The 15,878-nt window shown below is 43.1% G+C and overlaps 1 protein-coding gene across 5 annotated transcripts in view; it reads left to right on the forward strand.

The window, feature by feature from the left end:
* The window catches only part of THADA (THADA armadillo repeat containing), a 706,980-nt gene that overhangs the window by 319,209 nt on the left and 371,893 nt on the right, over window positions 1-15,878 (forward strand). For all 5 annotated transcript variants that reach the window (XM_056568134.1, XM_056568135.1, XM_056568137.1 and 2 more), the window contains one exon: window positions 2,511-2,600. In XM_056568134.1, the coding sequence (XP_056424109.1) occupies window positions 2,511-2,600 (90 nt within the window). The remainder of the gene's footprint in view (window positions 1-2,510; window positions 2,601-15,878) is intronic.

Consider the following 15,878-nt stretch of genomic DNA (forward strand, 5'->3'; position numbering starts at 1 on the left):
TATAATGTCCCCATTCTTGGCCCCTCACATATTATGCCCCTGTTATGTGCTCCTGACATATAATGCCCCCCCGTTATGTGCCCCTGACATATAATGCCCCTGTTCTTTGCCACGCACATATTATGCCCCCGTTCTGTGCCCCTGACATATGCCTCCGTTCTTTGCCACTCACATATAATGCCCCCATTCTGTACCCCTCACATATAATGCTCCCGTTCTTTGCCCCTCACATATAAGGCCCCATAATCTGTACCCTTAATATATTAGTCCACCGTTCTGTGCCCCTCACATACCATGCCCCCTGTTCTGTGCGCCTCACATATCATGTTGCCATTTCATGACCCTCACATTTAATGCCCCCAGTGCCATAGTGCACCAAACATAAACAAAAAACAATTATACTCACCTTATCCGCATTCCCATGAGCAGCTCTCTCCCTTTCTTTATCCTTGCAGCCTGTGAGCCACGGGGACAGGATCTTGGGCAAGCGCGGGGATCGCATTCCTGCACTTCACAGGCTGCAAGGAGGAAGTGCTCGCAGCGTGTTAGTGTAAATGATGGAGTGGGAGCTGACAGCTCCCGCTCCACCATACTAGTGCACTGCGTTGCTGGGGGGACACCATCGCGGGATTACTTCCCGCTTGGGGTCACCCCACTCCGCCCTTTCATGCATTCTATATGTCTTCCACCCACTTCTGCCCAACATCACCCCAGTTCTTTTTTTCCCTTACTGTAGTTGTTGTAAATAATTTCCCCAGCAGTTACCCTTCTACCTCTGGGAGGGGGATATTTGAACCCCTTAGTCAGTCTTCTCAAGCAGCTGAAAATACCATCCCCAGTAAGTTCCCCAGTCAGTCTCTTTCCCCCCTCTGCCAGCTGTAAATATCATCACCGATAAGCTGACAGCTGAAATTATTAGGGTATATTTATCAAAATCTGTGCAGAGGTAAAGCTGACTAGTTGCCCATAGCAACCAAAGATTGCTTCTTTAATTTTCTAAAAAGTCCTATGAAATATTAAAGAATCAATCTGATTGGTTGCTATGGGCAACTGGTCAGCTTTTCCTCTGCACAGGTTTTGATAAATCTCCCTCATTGTTCCAAGTGAATTCTTGAGTAAGTCTAATTTTCCTTTTGGTAGTCAAAAATATCACTCCCATTAAGTTCACCAGTCAGTCTCCTTCCTTCTCTGGCAGCTGTACACATCGTCCACTGTAAGTTTCCTAGTCAGTATAATTATTGTCCCCAGTAAATTCCTGCGCCAGTCTAATTTTCCTTCTAGTAGCTAAAAATATAATCCCCAGTAACATCTCCAGTCTCCTCCCCTTCTAGCAAATGAAAATATTGTCTCCAGTCAGTCTCCTTCTCCCTCTGGCAACAGAAAATTTTACCCTCAGTAAGTTCCCAAATCGATCTTCTCCCCCCACAATGACCGTTCTGAAAGTTCTCAAGTCAGTCTCCCTACCCCTCTGGTAGTTAAGAGTAGTGATGAGCATCAGGAGCCATATATTCAAATTCGCGATATTTCGCATATATTTGTTCTTGAAATTTGAATATATACGATGTTTGTTAACTTTTTTTTTCCATGCGAGAATTCGTAATGAAATTCGCATAGTGCGCATGCGCAATTATATATTTCACCTAAAAGAAGGGAGGAATCAATGTCCTCTGTAAGTCCCGATATTCTCAAATATTTGCATATTCGCATATACTAAATATTTGAGCTCCACAAACTGGAAGCAGGGAGGGATCACCACTTTTTTTTTTTTTTTTTTTTTTTTTTTTTTTTTTTTTTTTTTTTTTTACACCGTACACATCATTGTTGTGATGTGTACTGTGAAGAAAATAAAAAACGAATGTTCGTCATTACGAATATATAACGCTATAGTCTAAATATTTGCAAAGTCTCAGTGACAATATACGGGGTCAAAATTAGCATTTCGAATAATTGCGCTCAACACTAGTTATGAATTTAGCCCTTAGTACGTCCCCTTGCAGATGTGTACGTTGATATACACATTGTAATGCATGCTGCCACCTGGTGTTCAGAGAGCCAATTGATATAAGGCTTCATTTGTCCTGCGTTGGTGCTCCAGATGAGTTGAACAAGTGTACCCTGATTTCCCCAGAGCAGTGGTTTCCAAACTGTGGACCTCCATGTGTTGCAAAACTACAACTCTAAGCATGCTGGGAGTTGTGGTTTTGCAACGTCTAGAGGTCCGCCGTTTGGAAACCACTGCCCTCGGAGATTACAGATGATCTGTGGAGGACCCAGCCATGAGACAAATTGAAATATTAACCCCGATTAGTTTAGCTATTTGTGTAGACTACATCTATTATTTCTCTTTTGTAACTCGTGAATGAGAATAATGGACCAATCAGCTGCAAAATCTAGTGTTCTGAAAGGGGTCCGCAGGGGTGGAGCCACTCATGAATATTAATCAGTCATGTTGCTTATCTGATATATTTTTAAGTGATTCTAAGATGTTTTCACTTGTTATCTATCCACAGGATGACTGGGAGGGAGTTCTTCACCAGATTCCCCACTCTCTACCCTTTTCTTCTGGAACAACTGGAAATTGTTGCCGATACAGTTGATAGGTATGTCAGATATTGTAGAAAGACCATTTTTGTATGATCAACTTTCCATTGACTTAATTTGTTGCAAAATGTTTCATCCAAAATCTTAAAGGGGTACTCCGGTGGAAAACCTTTTTTTTTTATTTTTTTTAAACCAACAATTTAAATTACTTCTATTTAAAAATCTTAATCCTTCCAGTACTTATCGGCTGCTGTATACTACAGAGGAAGTTTTTTTCTTTTTGGATTTCTTTTGTGTCTGTCCACAGTGCTCTCTGCTGACACCTCTGTCCATGTCAGGAATTGTCCAGAGCAGGAAAAAATCCCCATAGCAAACCTATCCTTCTGGACAGTTCCTGACATGAACAGAGGTGTCAACAGAGAGCACTGTGGACAGACAGAAAATAAATCCAAAAATAAAAGAACTTCCTCTGTAGTATGCAGCAGCTAATAAGTACTGGAATGATTAAGATTTTTAAATTGAAGTTTAACTTTTTGACACCTGTTGATTTAAAAAAAAATGTTTTCCACCGGAGCATCCCTTTAAGTAAATGACAAACTTGAAAGGTTTCTCCACTTTGTGATCTGCTTATTGTCACCTGGACCTACTAAAAAGTAGGGATTGTCCAAAGTGTCTCCTAGCTGGGACCCCCCAGCGATCAGCTGTAAATTGTGGGAAGACCTAACTGTTTGTGTTCTGTTTCTCTGCAGCGCCACCAGAGGGTAAATGAAGCATTACACTGTGTCCATTCAAATCAATTGTTTATCCGTTTAATGCAGGACAGGATAGGTCCTCCAGAGCAAGAGATGCTCTTTGTTGGCCGCTCCTCATAGTGGTAAACAGGGATTCGGAACAGAGGACCCCACTGCTAACTCATAACCTGTTGGGGTGTATAGAAATTGGCTTTCTAAGCTGGACAACCCTTTTATCACCAAACATTTTTCTACATGTAAAACATTTAGTTTTCTATCTTGATATTGTTCTGTATCTTCTGCTTAGTCTCACTGAGCTCTGCAGACTAGAAAGGGGCGTTCCCCACCATGACATCATCTGAAGCCCTGCTGGGGAGAACCTTCTCCCTCATTCTGGTATACACAGCCGAGAGCAGCTCAGTGTGAGATGAGCTGTGATTGGCTGAGGCCGGACACACACCCCTCAGCTCTCCGCACTGAACTCTACAGTGTGACAGCATTGGCCAGCAGCTTGCTAAGAAATATTTAGCACAATATTCAGTAAAATATTGAGTACTAGCTCTACAGTGTAGCTCAGCCCAAAGGGAAAGGGATCTGAAATCTATTGCTCTACACACTCTATACACTGTGCTGAGCTGAGGTCCCACCTGCATTTCCTGACTTTTGTCTCTGCCAGTGTACTGCAGGAGACAATCTGCAGGCAGGACTGCAGGCAGGACCAGGAGGAGGACCCCTGGTGACCAAGCATGTAGGGGTTAATTTAACACATAAAGTTGCAACATTTCATTAAGAAGTGTATAAGAAAAGTAATTCAAATAGGATAATCTAGAATATATTAATTTTTATTACGAATGACAGGTACTATTTATTATAGTAATGTTTTACATCTGAAAAGGGATGCTAGTGTATACTTGTATTGTGTCCCTTTATTTTGTTCCTAAGCCATTTCTTCACAGCTTGCTTAGCTTTGGATCCTTTATTATATACACATACTCCAAATCTTCACATACCATAGAAGTAACATACGACAATGTAAAGTGAAGTATTATATATAAGTGACACCAATGTCATATACATTACATTAAGATGCAACTGATTACATAGAAGATGTAACCAAACACAGCATCTTCCTTTTGCTGCTCTCCTGTGGTACCAAGAAAATGGGACAAATACCCTTTGCCTTCATTCTTTGTGGTATACTTTCTACAAGGTGCTAGAAACATTCCTCTGAGATTTCAGCCCATGGACATGATGACATCAGACACTTCCTCGATATGGTCATGATGACATCACACACTTCCTCCATATGGACATGATGGCATCACACAGTTCTTCCATATGGACATGATGACATCACACAGTTCCCCCATATGGACATGGTGACATCACACAGTTCCTCCATACAGACATGATGACATCACACACTTCCTCCATATGGACATGATGGCATCACACAGTTCTTCCATATGGACATGATGACATCACACAGTTCCCCCATATGGACATGATGACATCACACAGTTCCTCCATATGGACATGATGACATCACACAGTTGCTCCATATGGAAATGATGACATCACACAGTTGCTCCATATGGACATGACATCACACAGTTCCTCCATATGGACATGATGACATCACACAGTTCCTCCATATGGACATGATGACATCACATAGTTCCCTCATATGGACATGATAGCATCACACAGTTCCCCCATATGGACATGATGACATCACACAGTTCCCCCATATGGACATGATGACATCACACAGTTCCTCCATATGGACAAGTGGACATCACACACTTCCTCCATATGGACATGATGACATCACACAGTTCCTTCATGCGGATATGATGACATCACACAGTTCCTCCATATGGACATGATGACATCACACAGTTCCTCCATATGGACATGATGACATCACACAGTTCCTCCATATGGACATGATGACATCACACAGTTCCTCCGTATAGACATGATGACATCACACAGTTCCTTCATGCGGACATGATGACATCACACAGTTCCTCCATATGGACATGATGACATCACACAGTTTCTCCATATAGACATGATGACATCACACAGTTCCTCCATATGTACATGTTGACATCACACAGTTTCTCCATATAGACATGATGACATCACACAGTTGCTGCAGATTTGTTGTCTGTAAATCCATGATGAGAATCGCCTGTTCCACCACATCCCAGCGGTGATCTATTGGATGAGATCTGGTGACTGTGGAGGCCATTGGAGTCCAGTGACCTCATTGTCCTGTTTGAGAGGATGTCATGTGACAGGGGGCATTATCCTGCTGGAAGTATCATCAGAAGATGGGTCCACTGTGGTCATAAAGGGATGGACATGGTCAGTAACATTGGTAGGCTGTCACTTTACTCAACGATACTCAGTTGGTACTAAGGGGCCCAAAGTATGTCAAGAAAATGTCATCCATGCCATTACACCATCACCACCATCCTGGACCGGAGATACAAAGCAGGATGGATCCATGCTTTTCATGTTCTTTACACCATATTTTGTACGTCACAGCTGGAATCAAAATTCATCAGACCACGCAGTGTTCTTCCAGTCATTCATTGCCATTCATCTGGTGAGCCTGTGTGAATTGTAGCCTCAGTTTTATGATAGTAGCTGACAGAAGTGGCACTCGGTGTGTTGTTTGCTGCTGTAGCCCATCTGCTTGAAGGCTGGATGTGTTGTGTGTTCATGGTAGAGATGCTAGAGATAAGATGGTGGAACACGTACAGGACACAGTATCTATTAGATTGAGGTTTAAGAGTTTTTTTTATGTTGTTTTTAAGGAGATTTCATGAGACTTACTAATACACTGTGATCATAACTGAGGTGTCCTCCTGATTTCAGTGCCAGTCCTGGGATTCCCGATTTCAGTTCAGGTCCCAGAGAATTACAAAACTACAGTGAATTGCTAGAGATATGGTATGGCATGCCTACACAGGAACACAGAGTCCTGGAAGTAAGATGCCAAAACATTCCTTTTGAAGGAGTACAATAAGGGTTTTCACAGGACCATGAACTGTTTGGAAATTGAAGCCGTGTGATGGATGGGACGCTGTAGTAAGCAGCTTTAGCTGGAAATGGGGCTTTAACCCATTGGCGTGTATATTTACACCTGTGGTAAGCATGGTATGTTTTCAGTCCCGCAGCCACTAAAGTAGTAAACACTTGTTATGAAAACTCCGGCTGTCCACAGGTATTTTTCCATGTTTTGGTGGTTGAGGGGGTGGCACAGTAAGGAGATTTATAAGCTCTGTGCATCCCTCCAGGAATGTTATGGTGCTGTATTTACGGAAATGTGTTACACCATATGTTGTGAATGGTCCCGTTAATAATATGGAAGCAAATTTTTCTCCTGAAACAATTCTATGTGGTGTAATAAGCCATCCAGCTACTTTATTCTTGGTACTCTTTAGTCTTGGTCTAACGTATACTGTATAGAGAGACAGGAGCAAAGCTGGGATGTATACCACCTTTTGCTGGACACAGTGGCCGACATTTATCATTGTCTTTAGACTGTATTGTGTGTCTAGAAAAGGCGCAAAAAAGGCACAAGCAGGGTTTATTTGCGCCTTTTTTGCACCTTTTGGTTTGCACATTTCTGCTGATTTTGAGTTGCAATCCACTGATTTTGGCAATACACATGATATGGTTGGGTTTTATGAAAAGCCGCAAAAAATGCGCAAAGCCACTGAAAAGTCTCTAAAACTACACCAGCCCAGACTTAGCTTAGCTTTTTGGTGGATGTGAAGAGAGAAATTTCAGGTTGTATGAGGAGCTCACACACAACAATGGAGAGCGCATGAAAATAATATGTCCTCCGCAGCCTTCCTGGACTAGATATGATCAGGAGAGTGACTGGACGTAATACTGGAATAACTTCAGTGCTTGACGAATGCAATTGGCAGAACCACGAAAGTAAAACCAGGTCTGTTTATTGTGCAAAGATGTAACGCGTTTCGCTGCACATGCGTTGCATCTTTGCACAATAAACAGACCTGATGTTACGTTCGTGGTTCAGCCAATTCCATTTGTCCGCCGCCGAAGTTATTCCTGTATTACTTCCAGTCACTCTACTGATCAAACGTGTTGATAGGATCTACTTAAACTTTTCGGAAAAAATCAGCAGATCTGTCCCGTGTGGATTGCCCTAAGGATAGGCAGAAGCCCCTTGTGTTAAGCAGCATGTATAGCTTGTTTAAAGGGGTACTCCGCTGCTCAGCATTTGGAACAAACTGTTCCAAACACTGGGGCCAGGACGTTATAGCCCCGCCCCTCATTATGTTTCGCTTCGTCCCCTCAATGCAAGTCTATGGGAGGGGGCGTGGCGCCCGTCACGCCCCCTCCCATGGACTTGCATTGAGGGGGTGGGGCGTGACATCATGATGGGGCGGGGCTATGACGACACGAGCTCCTGGCGCCCGCTCCAGTGTTCGGAACAGTTTGTTTCAAATGCTGAGCAGCGGAGTACTCCTTTAATTCCTGTGTCGTAACCAGCTTTTCGTGGTGAGGTGTCATTTACACATGCATCCCGGGACCTGGCCTTTGAACTGTGACTGACACCTGAGGTTTGCCCAGGACTTTGACTGACATGAGGTTAACCAAGCGTTTTCAAGAGTCTAAAATAAAAACTGAAGCACAGGATAAATATAGAGTACAATAGTGAAAAGCTGACAGAGTGAAAAGTCACTTCCATTTTCACCCACACATTCTCAGCTGAGCGAGAGGTCACTGTGTGCGTGGGTCCGGAGTCCAGATAATAGTCGGTTTAAGTTTTAGTTCTGCATCTCATTTCTCTGTGTTCATTTTCCTTATATCTTAAGTAAACAAGTTAAGGGTTAGAATAACTTGGAGCAACACTGGAAACCACAGAGACTGGCGTTCTTTGGTCTTATATCTATTTATTTAAAAAAGAGCAGAAAACTGGGATAGGCGTCCCTTTTCTTGGTTCCCCTTAACATAGTCTTGGACACGATTTCTTCATTTTTATTGCATTGGAATACTACTGAGTACATTTTTGTATATATTGTAATGGAGATTACATTCTCTTTTCCCTATTTGTTACTTTAAAGAGTACCTGTCACCAAATAAAACTTTTAATATAGTGTTCCTTGTGTAATTAGCAGACACTTCCCTATTCACTTGCTTTTAAAATTATCAACATAAATATGTTTAAAATGTTCTGTTCTCTGCCACAATTAATACAGTGAGTTTGGTCTCCTTCCGGCCTGGCAGGAGACCAGACTCGGGAAGTGTTACTCTGCACTGAGCTTGATTGACAGCTGCACAGAGCCTCACTGAAAGCTGCAAAAACCTCACTGAAAGCTGCACAGAGCCTCACTGAAAGCTGCAAAAACCTCACTGAAAGCTGCACAGAGCCTCACTGAAACATGCATAGAGCCTCACTGAAAGAAGCACAGAGCTTGAGGTCTTCTATTCATCACAGCACTGCAACAATTTGAGGGTGGAAGTGGTCCCCCAGCAGGCTTCAGCAATGTCATGCCTGCTGGGAAATGCCAACTTTCTCCTGATGGGAGATTATATTAGGTGAGCAAGAATAAAGGTAAAATACAGAGCTTTTAAAACTCTGAATTTTTTTTTAAAGGGTGGGAGGCATGTTAGGAGTAGTTAGGGAACATAGTCTGAGTTAGTTCAGAAAAGTTTATTTGGTGACAGGTACTTTTTGGGTTACAAAAGGTCCTATGGGTTTCATAGTATATTTATGAGTTAGTGTAGATGAAAGGAGACTACCATGAGGATCTTGGCATTTCTACCACTTAGGGGGACCTCCAGAGCATCATTGGGTTCAACTTAAAAACCAACCCATCAAGATTCTATGGAGACCAACCTGCACACCTCACCTCAAAGCTCTAGAATCTTCTTATTAAAGATGAACAAAAACTTTCTGAAGTTTGTTTCAGGTTCTGTTCCATAGAATCAGCCATTGGATTCGATTTTGCGAAATGAAAGTGCCCTAAAAAGTCATGTATGACACTCTGAGGTCTCCAAGGACTGTATCCAAGCTCCATAACACCGAAACAGTGTAAAGCAAACCCTACGTAACAATAACATGGAGTGTGCTTCTAATGCACGTGGAGATACTTTGACCTATACGAGTTCCATCTTTGTATCACCATGCAAGATGCAGTCATGGAAACTCATGAATGACATTTCTAGAAAGGTTGAGAATGTGTCCATTAAAAGTTAGATAAGTTATATAAAAAAAGTAATCTAGAAGTGTAGGGTTCTGTCTGTAACTCTAAGTAAAAGGTTGTGAGCTAAATTTTCAGAATAAGCAAGGTTCTAGTACTGTGCGTTGGGTCAGGGGGAAGGAGTGGCGAGGGGTTGAAAGATGATGACTTTGTGGTGAATGCGGTGTTTTATACCAAGCCAGCAGTCTTCCAGAAAAGAACAGTGTTGATTGAGAGCAGAGATTTTTTTCCCTCTTGTGACTTATTCTTATCTGGTGCTGAAAAGTGCCAGAAATGTAGGATCTTGGTGTCCCTGTGGTCGTGACACTGCAGATTGATCCCATGAACCTAGTCGGGTTTAAAACTGCACAAACTGTAATGTCTAAAACATGGAAAGTCATACTTGCGTCTTAAATGCTAAATTCTTTATATCTGCAACTTAAACGAAGTAGATGTTAGGAACATAAGAATTCTCTTGGGCTTTATGAAGCTTGGAGAAACAGACCCTGTACTTCAGCTCCATCCGTGTAATGTTATACAGCCAACAGTGGGCCTGTAAAAAGAGATTCCCTTAATGAAAAAAGGGAATGTTACATTTTCAGAGATATGAGGTCTAAAATTTTAAGTAGGTTTCTTTCCATACTAAAACTAAATTTATTTTTATATTATTTTTACATATATATTACTGTACATATATATTACTGTTCCTGTGTCTTTCCTTTACCTTGTTTGGATCTCTCTCCTTTGCCATTTTCCTTTCGTTTACCCAGTTTCTTCACATTGTTACTGTTTTTCCTTAACCTTGTTTGTGTTTCTTTTCTTGACAGTGCCTGTTTAACCACTTTCCAATCTTCCTTTTACTTTGTTCCTGTCTCTTTCCTTTATCGTATTCCTGTCACTTTCCTTCACCTTGTTTCCATCCCTTCCCTTCACCTTTTTTTACTTTCTATCTAACACAAAAGAAAGTGGGCCCACTGTCGTCTACACCTAACTCTCACTTATGTAATGGTGCCATGTAGGGATCGACCGATTATCGGTATGGCCGATATTATCGGCCGATAATCACGATTTTGGGCATTATCGATATCGGCAATTACCTTGCCGATAAGCCGATAATGCCCCGCACCGCCCCCACCGCACCGCGAATGCCCCCGCACCCGACCCCCTGCACCGCGACCGCCCCCCCCCCCCCCCGACCCTCCGCGTCGCACCCCCCACCGTAGTGCTGGGCGGTATACCGGTATGGATTTTTGCCCATACCGCTATACCGGTCGGGCCCCTCCCCCACCCTCCGAGTCAATAAAAAAAATTAAACTTACCCGTAATGAGGGTGGTCCGGGCCATCCATCCTTCCTGTAGTGTCCGGGGGCATTCCGGGTGAACCGGTCCGGGCTGTCCTTCTTCTCCGGCAGTCATCTTCTCCACTCCGGGCAGACTCCGGCCTAGTAGCTGCATAGACGTCGCTACGCCGTGACGTCAGGTGCGTCGCTGCGCACGGGCGTCACTGCGCAGCAGCGTCTATGCAGCGTACTAGGCCGGAGCGTGCCCGGAGTGGAGAAGAGGACCCCCGGAGAAGAAGGACAGCCCGGACCGGTTCACCCTTCACCCGGAACGCCCCCGGACACTACAGGAAGGATGGATGGCCCAGACCACCCTGACAGGTAGGGGAGAGAAACGGGTGGTGGCGGCGGCCTATGGCACTGCAAATGCCACTGCAGTGCATTGATTTAAAGCGCCCGCTTTAAATCAATGCACTGCAGCGGTGTCGAGGGGGGATAAATAGCCGATAACTTATACCTGAATATCGGTATATGTTATCGGCTATCGGCCCTAACCTCCACCGATTATTGGTATCGGCCCTAAAAAAACGATATCGGTCGATCCCTAGTGCCATGTACAACAACAGGTATTGCTTAAACTGGTAAAGTAGCGGCACTCACGTCTTGGTATTAAATGCACATGACACTTTATTGGAACAATGCAGGCTACAAGTTGTATACAAAAGAGTGGACAGATTGGACATCCAATCTGTCTGCTCCCTTGTATACGACCTGTAGCCTACATGGTTCCAATAAAGTGTCATGGGCATTTAAAGGGGTACTTCGGTGAAAAACTTTTTTTTTTTTTAAATCAACTGGTTTCAGAATGTTAAACAGATTTGTAAATTACTTCTATTTAAAAATCTTAACCCTTCCAGTACATATCAGCTGCTGTATGCTCCACAGGAAGTTCTTTTCTTTTTAAAGGGATATTCCGGCTTTAGACATTTTATCCCCTATCCAAACAATAGCGGATAAGATGTGTGATCGTGATGGGCTGTTACGCCCCCTCCCATAGACTTGAAGGGAGAGGATGTCACAAGGGGGGCGTGGCGTTAGGTCACATCTCCAGTTCCGAGAACTTCGGTTTCCGAGCCTGAAGACGCAGCTCTGCACATAATGGAGGGAGATCACAGGTATTGGATAGGGAATAAAATGTCTAAAGCTGGAATTCCCCTTTTAAATTTATTTTCTGTGTGACCACAGTGCTCTCTGCTGACACCTTTGTCTGTCTCAGGAACTGTCAAGAGCAGGAGCAAATACCCATAGCAAACCTATCCTGCTCGTGACAGTTCCTGACATGGACAGAGGTGTCAGCAGAGAGCACTGTGATCAGACAGAAAATAAATTCCTGTGGAACATACAGCAGCTGATAAGTACTGGAAGGACTACAATTTTTAAATAGAAGTCATTTACAAATCTGTTTAACTTTCTGGCATCAGTTGATTAAAAAAAAATAGTTTTCACCGGAGTACCCCTTTAATTCCAAGACGTGAGTGCTGCTACTTTGTTCACTCTTTTTATGTATTTTTTTTTGTTTTTTTTTCCTTTTACCTCGTTCCTGTCTTCTCTTGGTTTCTGCTCTTTTCACTTTACCCAGCTCTTGTCTCTTACTATTCCCCAGGTTCTTCATCTTTCTTTTCTATTGTATCTACAATGTATTGCCATGTTAATGTGGTTGCTTCTGGAATCTTTCATTTGAGGTGTGGGAGATTTGTTTACCTACAAGGTTGACTATTCCAATGTAAATTGTCCACTGTATATCTTGTATTGCAGTGACCCTGTAAGGAGACGGGCTGGCAGGACTTGCTTTGGTCATGTGTTGCGTTTATACAAGATGCTTTTCATTAGGATCCATGTTAAATAAGCTCAGTAAATGGATTCTGTGCTGCAGCAAGTTTTGTGTTCTTTGACAGGAGGTTGGTGTACTATTAAAAGAAACAGATTACACATTGCCGTATTCAACATTATGTGCCGTTTGCTGCCCACGTGTCTTTCCTTATGGTGTTTTCTTTTTCTTTCTTTTAATTGAATGACTAACCTAATGCGTCCAGTAACTCACGTGGCAATACTGTGTACATTACTGGAAACTGATGTAGCGTCTTTGACCAGAAACGGAGTGAAGCTCTGCTGGGATGTTGCCTTCATCTTGATCGCAGCTTCTTCTTGTATTGTGATCACTGATGGGCCCCGAAGATAATAACATTGTTTTAAACAGATCATTGAGGTATATCTTTTCTGTAGTAGATACAGATGATAATATAGCCAAACCGGCTATATAGCCAGATATAAAAAATATAAAAGAGAGCGCTCCCTAGCGTAAAACCGACTGGGTAGGTATTGGTAGAAGGATTATTTTTAAAGCCTCGTACCCCAGGTGGTTGTGTGAGCTCACACACAATAATGGACAGCGTGTACGGATTGTTAGAGCCCAGTCTGCAGCCTCCCAACCAACTAGATAGAGACAAATGGACTTCAAAGGTGCGGTGGGTGTTTTGCGGCACTGACTCGAAACTGGCACATCAGGTGAGTATAAAAGGTTTATTAAAATGCAACGCGTTTCACCGCACATGTGCGGCTTCATCAGGCATGCCTGATGAAGCCGCACATATGCAGTGAAACGCGTTGCATTTTAATAAACCTTTTATACTCACCTGATGTACCTGTTCCGAGTCAGCGCCGCAAAAGACCCAACGCACCTTTGAAGTCCATTTGTCTCTATATAGCCAGATATAGCATGTAAATAGTTCTCTTCGGTGGAAATCTATGATGGATGGGAAAGGTTGGAGAGAGGTATGCTGGTGTTATATTAAACATTCTGAATGTCTACTGTAAGAAATGTGTCCAGAATGAATGAAGTTCCCAAGAGGCTGATCCAGCTAGGCAAGTCGTTCAAACGTTTGGCAGAAGTTTTTGTTGGTGGCAGTATGGAACTGTAACAGATTGATGCCAAATCTGCAGTCAATCTACTACAAAATTCCATTGTAAGCCAAGTCTACAACAGCAAAATTGCTTTTTTTTTATTGTAGTCCCTTTTGCATTGCAACACACATGAGGCAGGCTGCAGATTTGAAAATACTCTACATGAGTGGTGTTAGGAGGCTTTAAAGGGGTACTCAGCCCCTAGACATCTTATCCCCTATTCAAAGGTCGGGTATAGGGGTAAGATGTCTGATCGCGGTGGTACCTCAGCCCCACATCGCCAGTCATCCAGCACGGAGCGAAGTTCGCTCTGTGCACCGGATGTCTGGGGTGTCACAGCTGAGATTGCGGGGCTCCCCAGTGGTGGGACCCCGCTATCGGACATCTTTTCCTCTATCCTTTGGATAGGGGATAAGATGTCTAGGGGCAGAGTACCCCTTAAATAATTCCAACAGAACCCCCGTATTGATAGAGACTTGAGCGAGATTTTCACTTTTTGCCAGCAATTTTTTTTTTGTCCGTAAAAATGCCAGAAAAACTGTCATTGCGCTTTCCTTCATTTTTGCATATTTTTTCTGGCATTTTTGCCTTTTGTGTGGAAATTAATTTTTTTCTGCTTTGGCAGCTTTTCCTGTTCCTGTGTCTCTCACTCCTTATTTTTTTTTTTGTTATTTAGCTGTTAGTTAAACAAAAATATATAAAAGCACCAGAAAAAAACACCAGTGCAAAAACCACATTGCGTTTTTAATGGTGTTTTTTTTCTCTCCCATAGACTTCTATAGAAGAACAATGCCAAGATTTCATAGAAAAAAAGCCATAGTCTCAACAGGCTGTGATTTTGAAAACCACACACCCCACAGCCCAAAAATGCTGAAAAATGCCAAAGAGAAGTAAAATAAAAAACACCAAAGAGCAAAAACACCAAGTGGGTATGGCATTTCATATTGTAAATCACTATTGACTTGCAGTTAACATCTGGCTACAGTGTTTTTATTAAAAAAATAAATAAAAAAAAAGAACACACACAGTGCTGCATTTGTGGCATTTTTGGGGTGTTTTTGTAAAAACCGAAAAAGCAAGTGGAAACACAGCCTAATAGTGAGATTTGTGGTGCAGTTGCCCATAACAACCAATCAGGTGGTGTCTTTCATAATTCAGAGGCCTCTTTAAAAAAATAAAATAAAAAAAAAAGAAGCCATTTGATTGATTGCTATGGGCAACTGCACCACCTTTTTCTCTATCCCTCTACACAGGTTTTGATAAATCTCCCCCTTAGTGCCAGCAGAGCTTGCCATCTGTAGTGCAGGAATAGCTCCCCTTATAGTGCTACATAAGTGCACTGGTAGTGTCATCAAACCATATGCAATTTTCTACAAACTGGTTACAAATATATAAAATAACAGAAGCAATAAACTTGATTTACCAGTCCTCTGTTTTTCCTGTGCCGGTTTCCCTGGTCTTCCGCTGTATCAGATTTACTCAGCTTCAATGACGCAACATTTGACAGTGAGTGATTGGCTGCAGTGTTGACCCCCACCGGTGTTGACATATCACCACTACAGCTAGTGATTCTCATCCCATCACATCATCGGATGCCAGTAGAGTACCACCGAAGCTTTGGCATGGGATCGCCTTGGCAATGTTGAGTATTTTGTCTTCTAAACCATTGTAAGCTGTTTGTAACAAACTTGATGGGGTTGGACAACCCCTTTAATAATGCCATCATCATGCCCTCAGTAATAGTGTATGCAGAATGACCCCACAAACACAATAATATGAATGTCATGGCTCCTGTTAAAGGGGTTCTCCGGTGCTTAGACATCTTATCCCCTATCCAAAGGGGGGATAGGGGATAAGATGCCTGATCGTGGGAGTCCCGCCGCTGGGGACCCCCGTGATCTTGCACGTGGCACCCCGTTTGTAATCAGTCCCCGGAGCGTGTTCGCTCCGGGTCTGATTACCGACGACCACAGGGCCGGCTGCATTTGACGTCACGCTCCGCCCCTCAATGCAAGCCTAAGGGAGGGGGCATGACAGCTATCACGCCCCCTCCCGTAGGCTTGCATTGAGGGGCGGAGCGTGACGTCACAAGGGGTGGAGGCATGACGTCACACGCTGCCGGCCCTGTG

The sequence above is a fragment of the Hyla sarda genome, chromosome 3 (assembly GCF_029499605.1).
Source record: "Hyla sarda isolate aHylSar1 chromosome 3, aHylSar1.hap1, whole genome shotgun sequence".
In the NCBI taxonomy this organism is placed as follows: Eukaryota; Metazoa; Chordata; class Amphibia; order Anura; family Hylidae; genus Hyla; species Hyla sarda.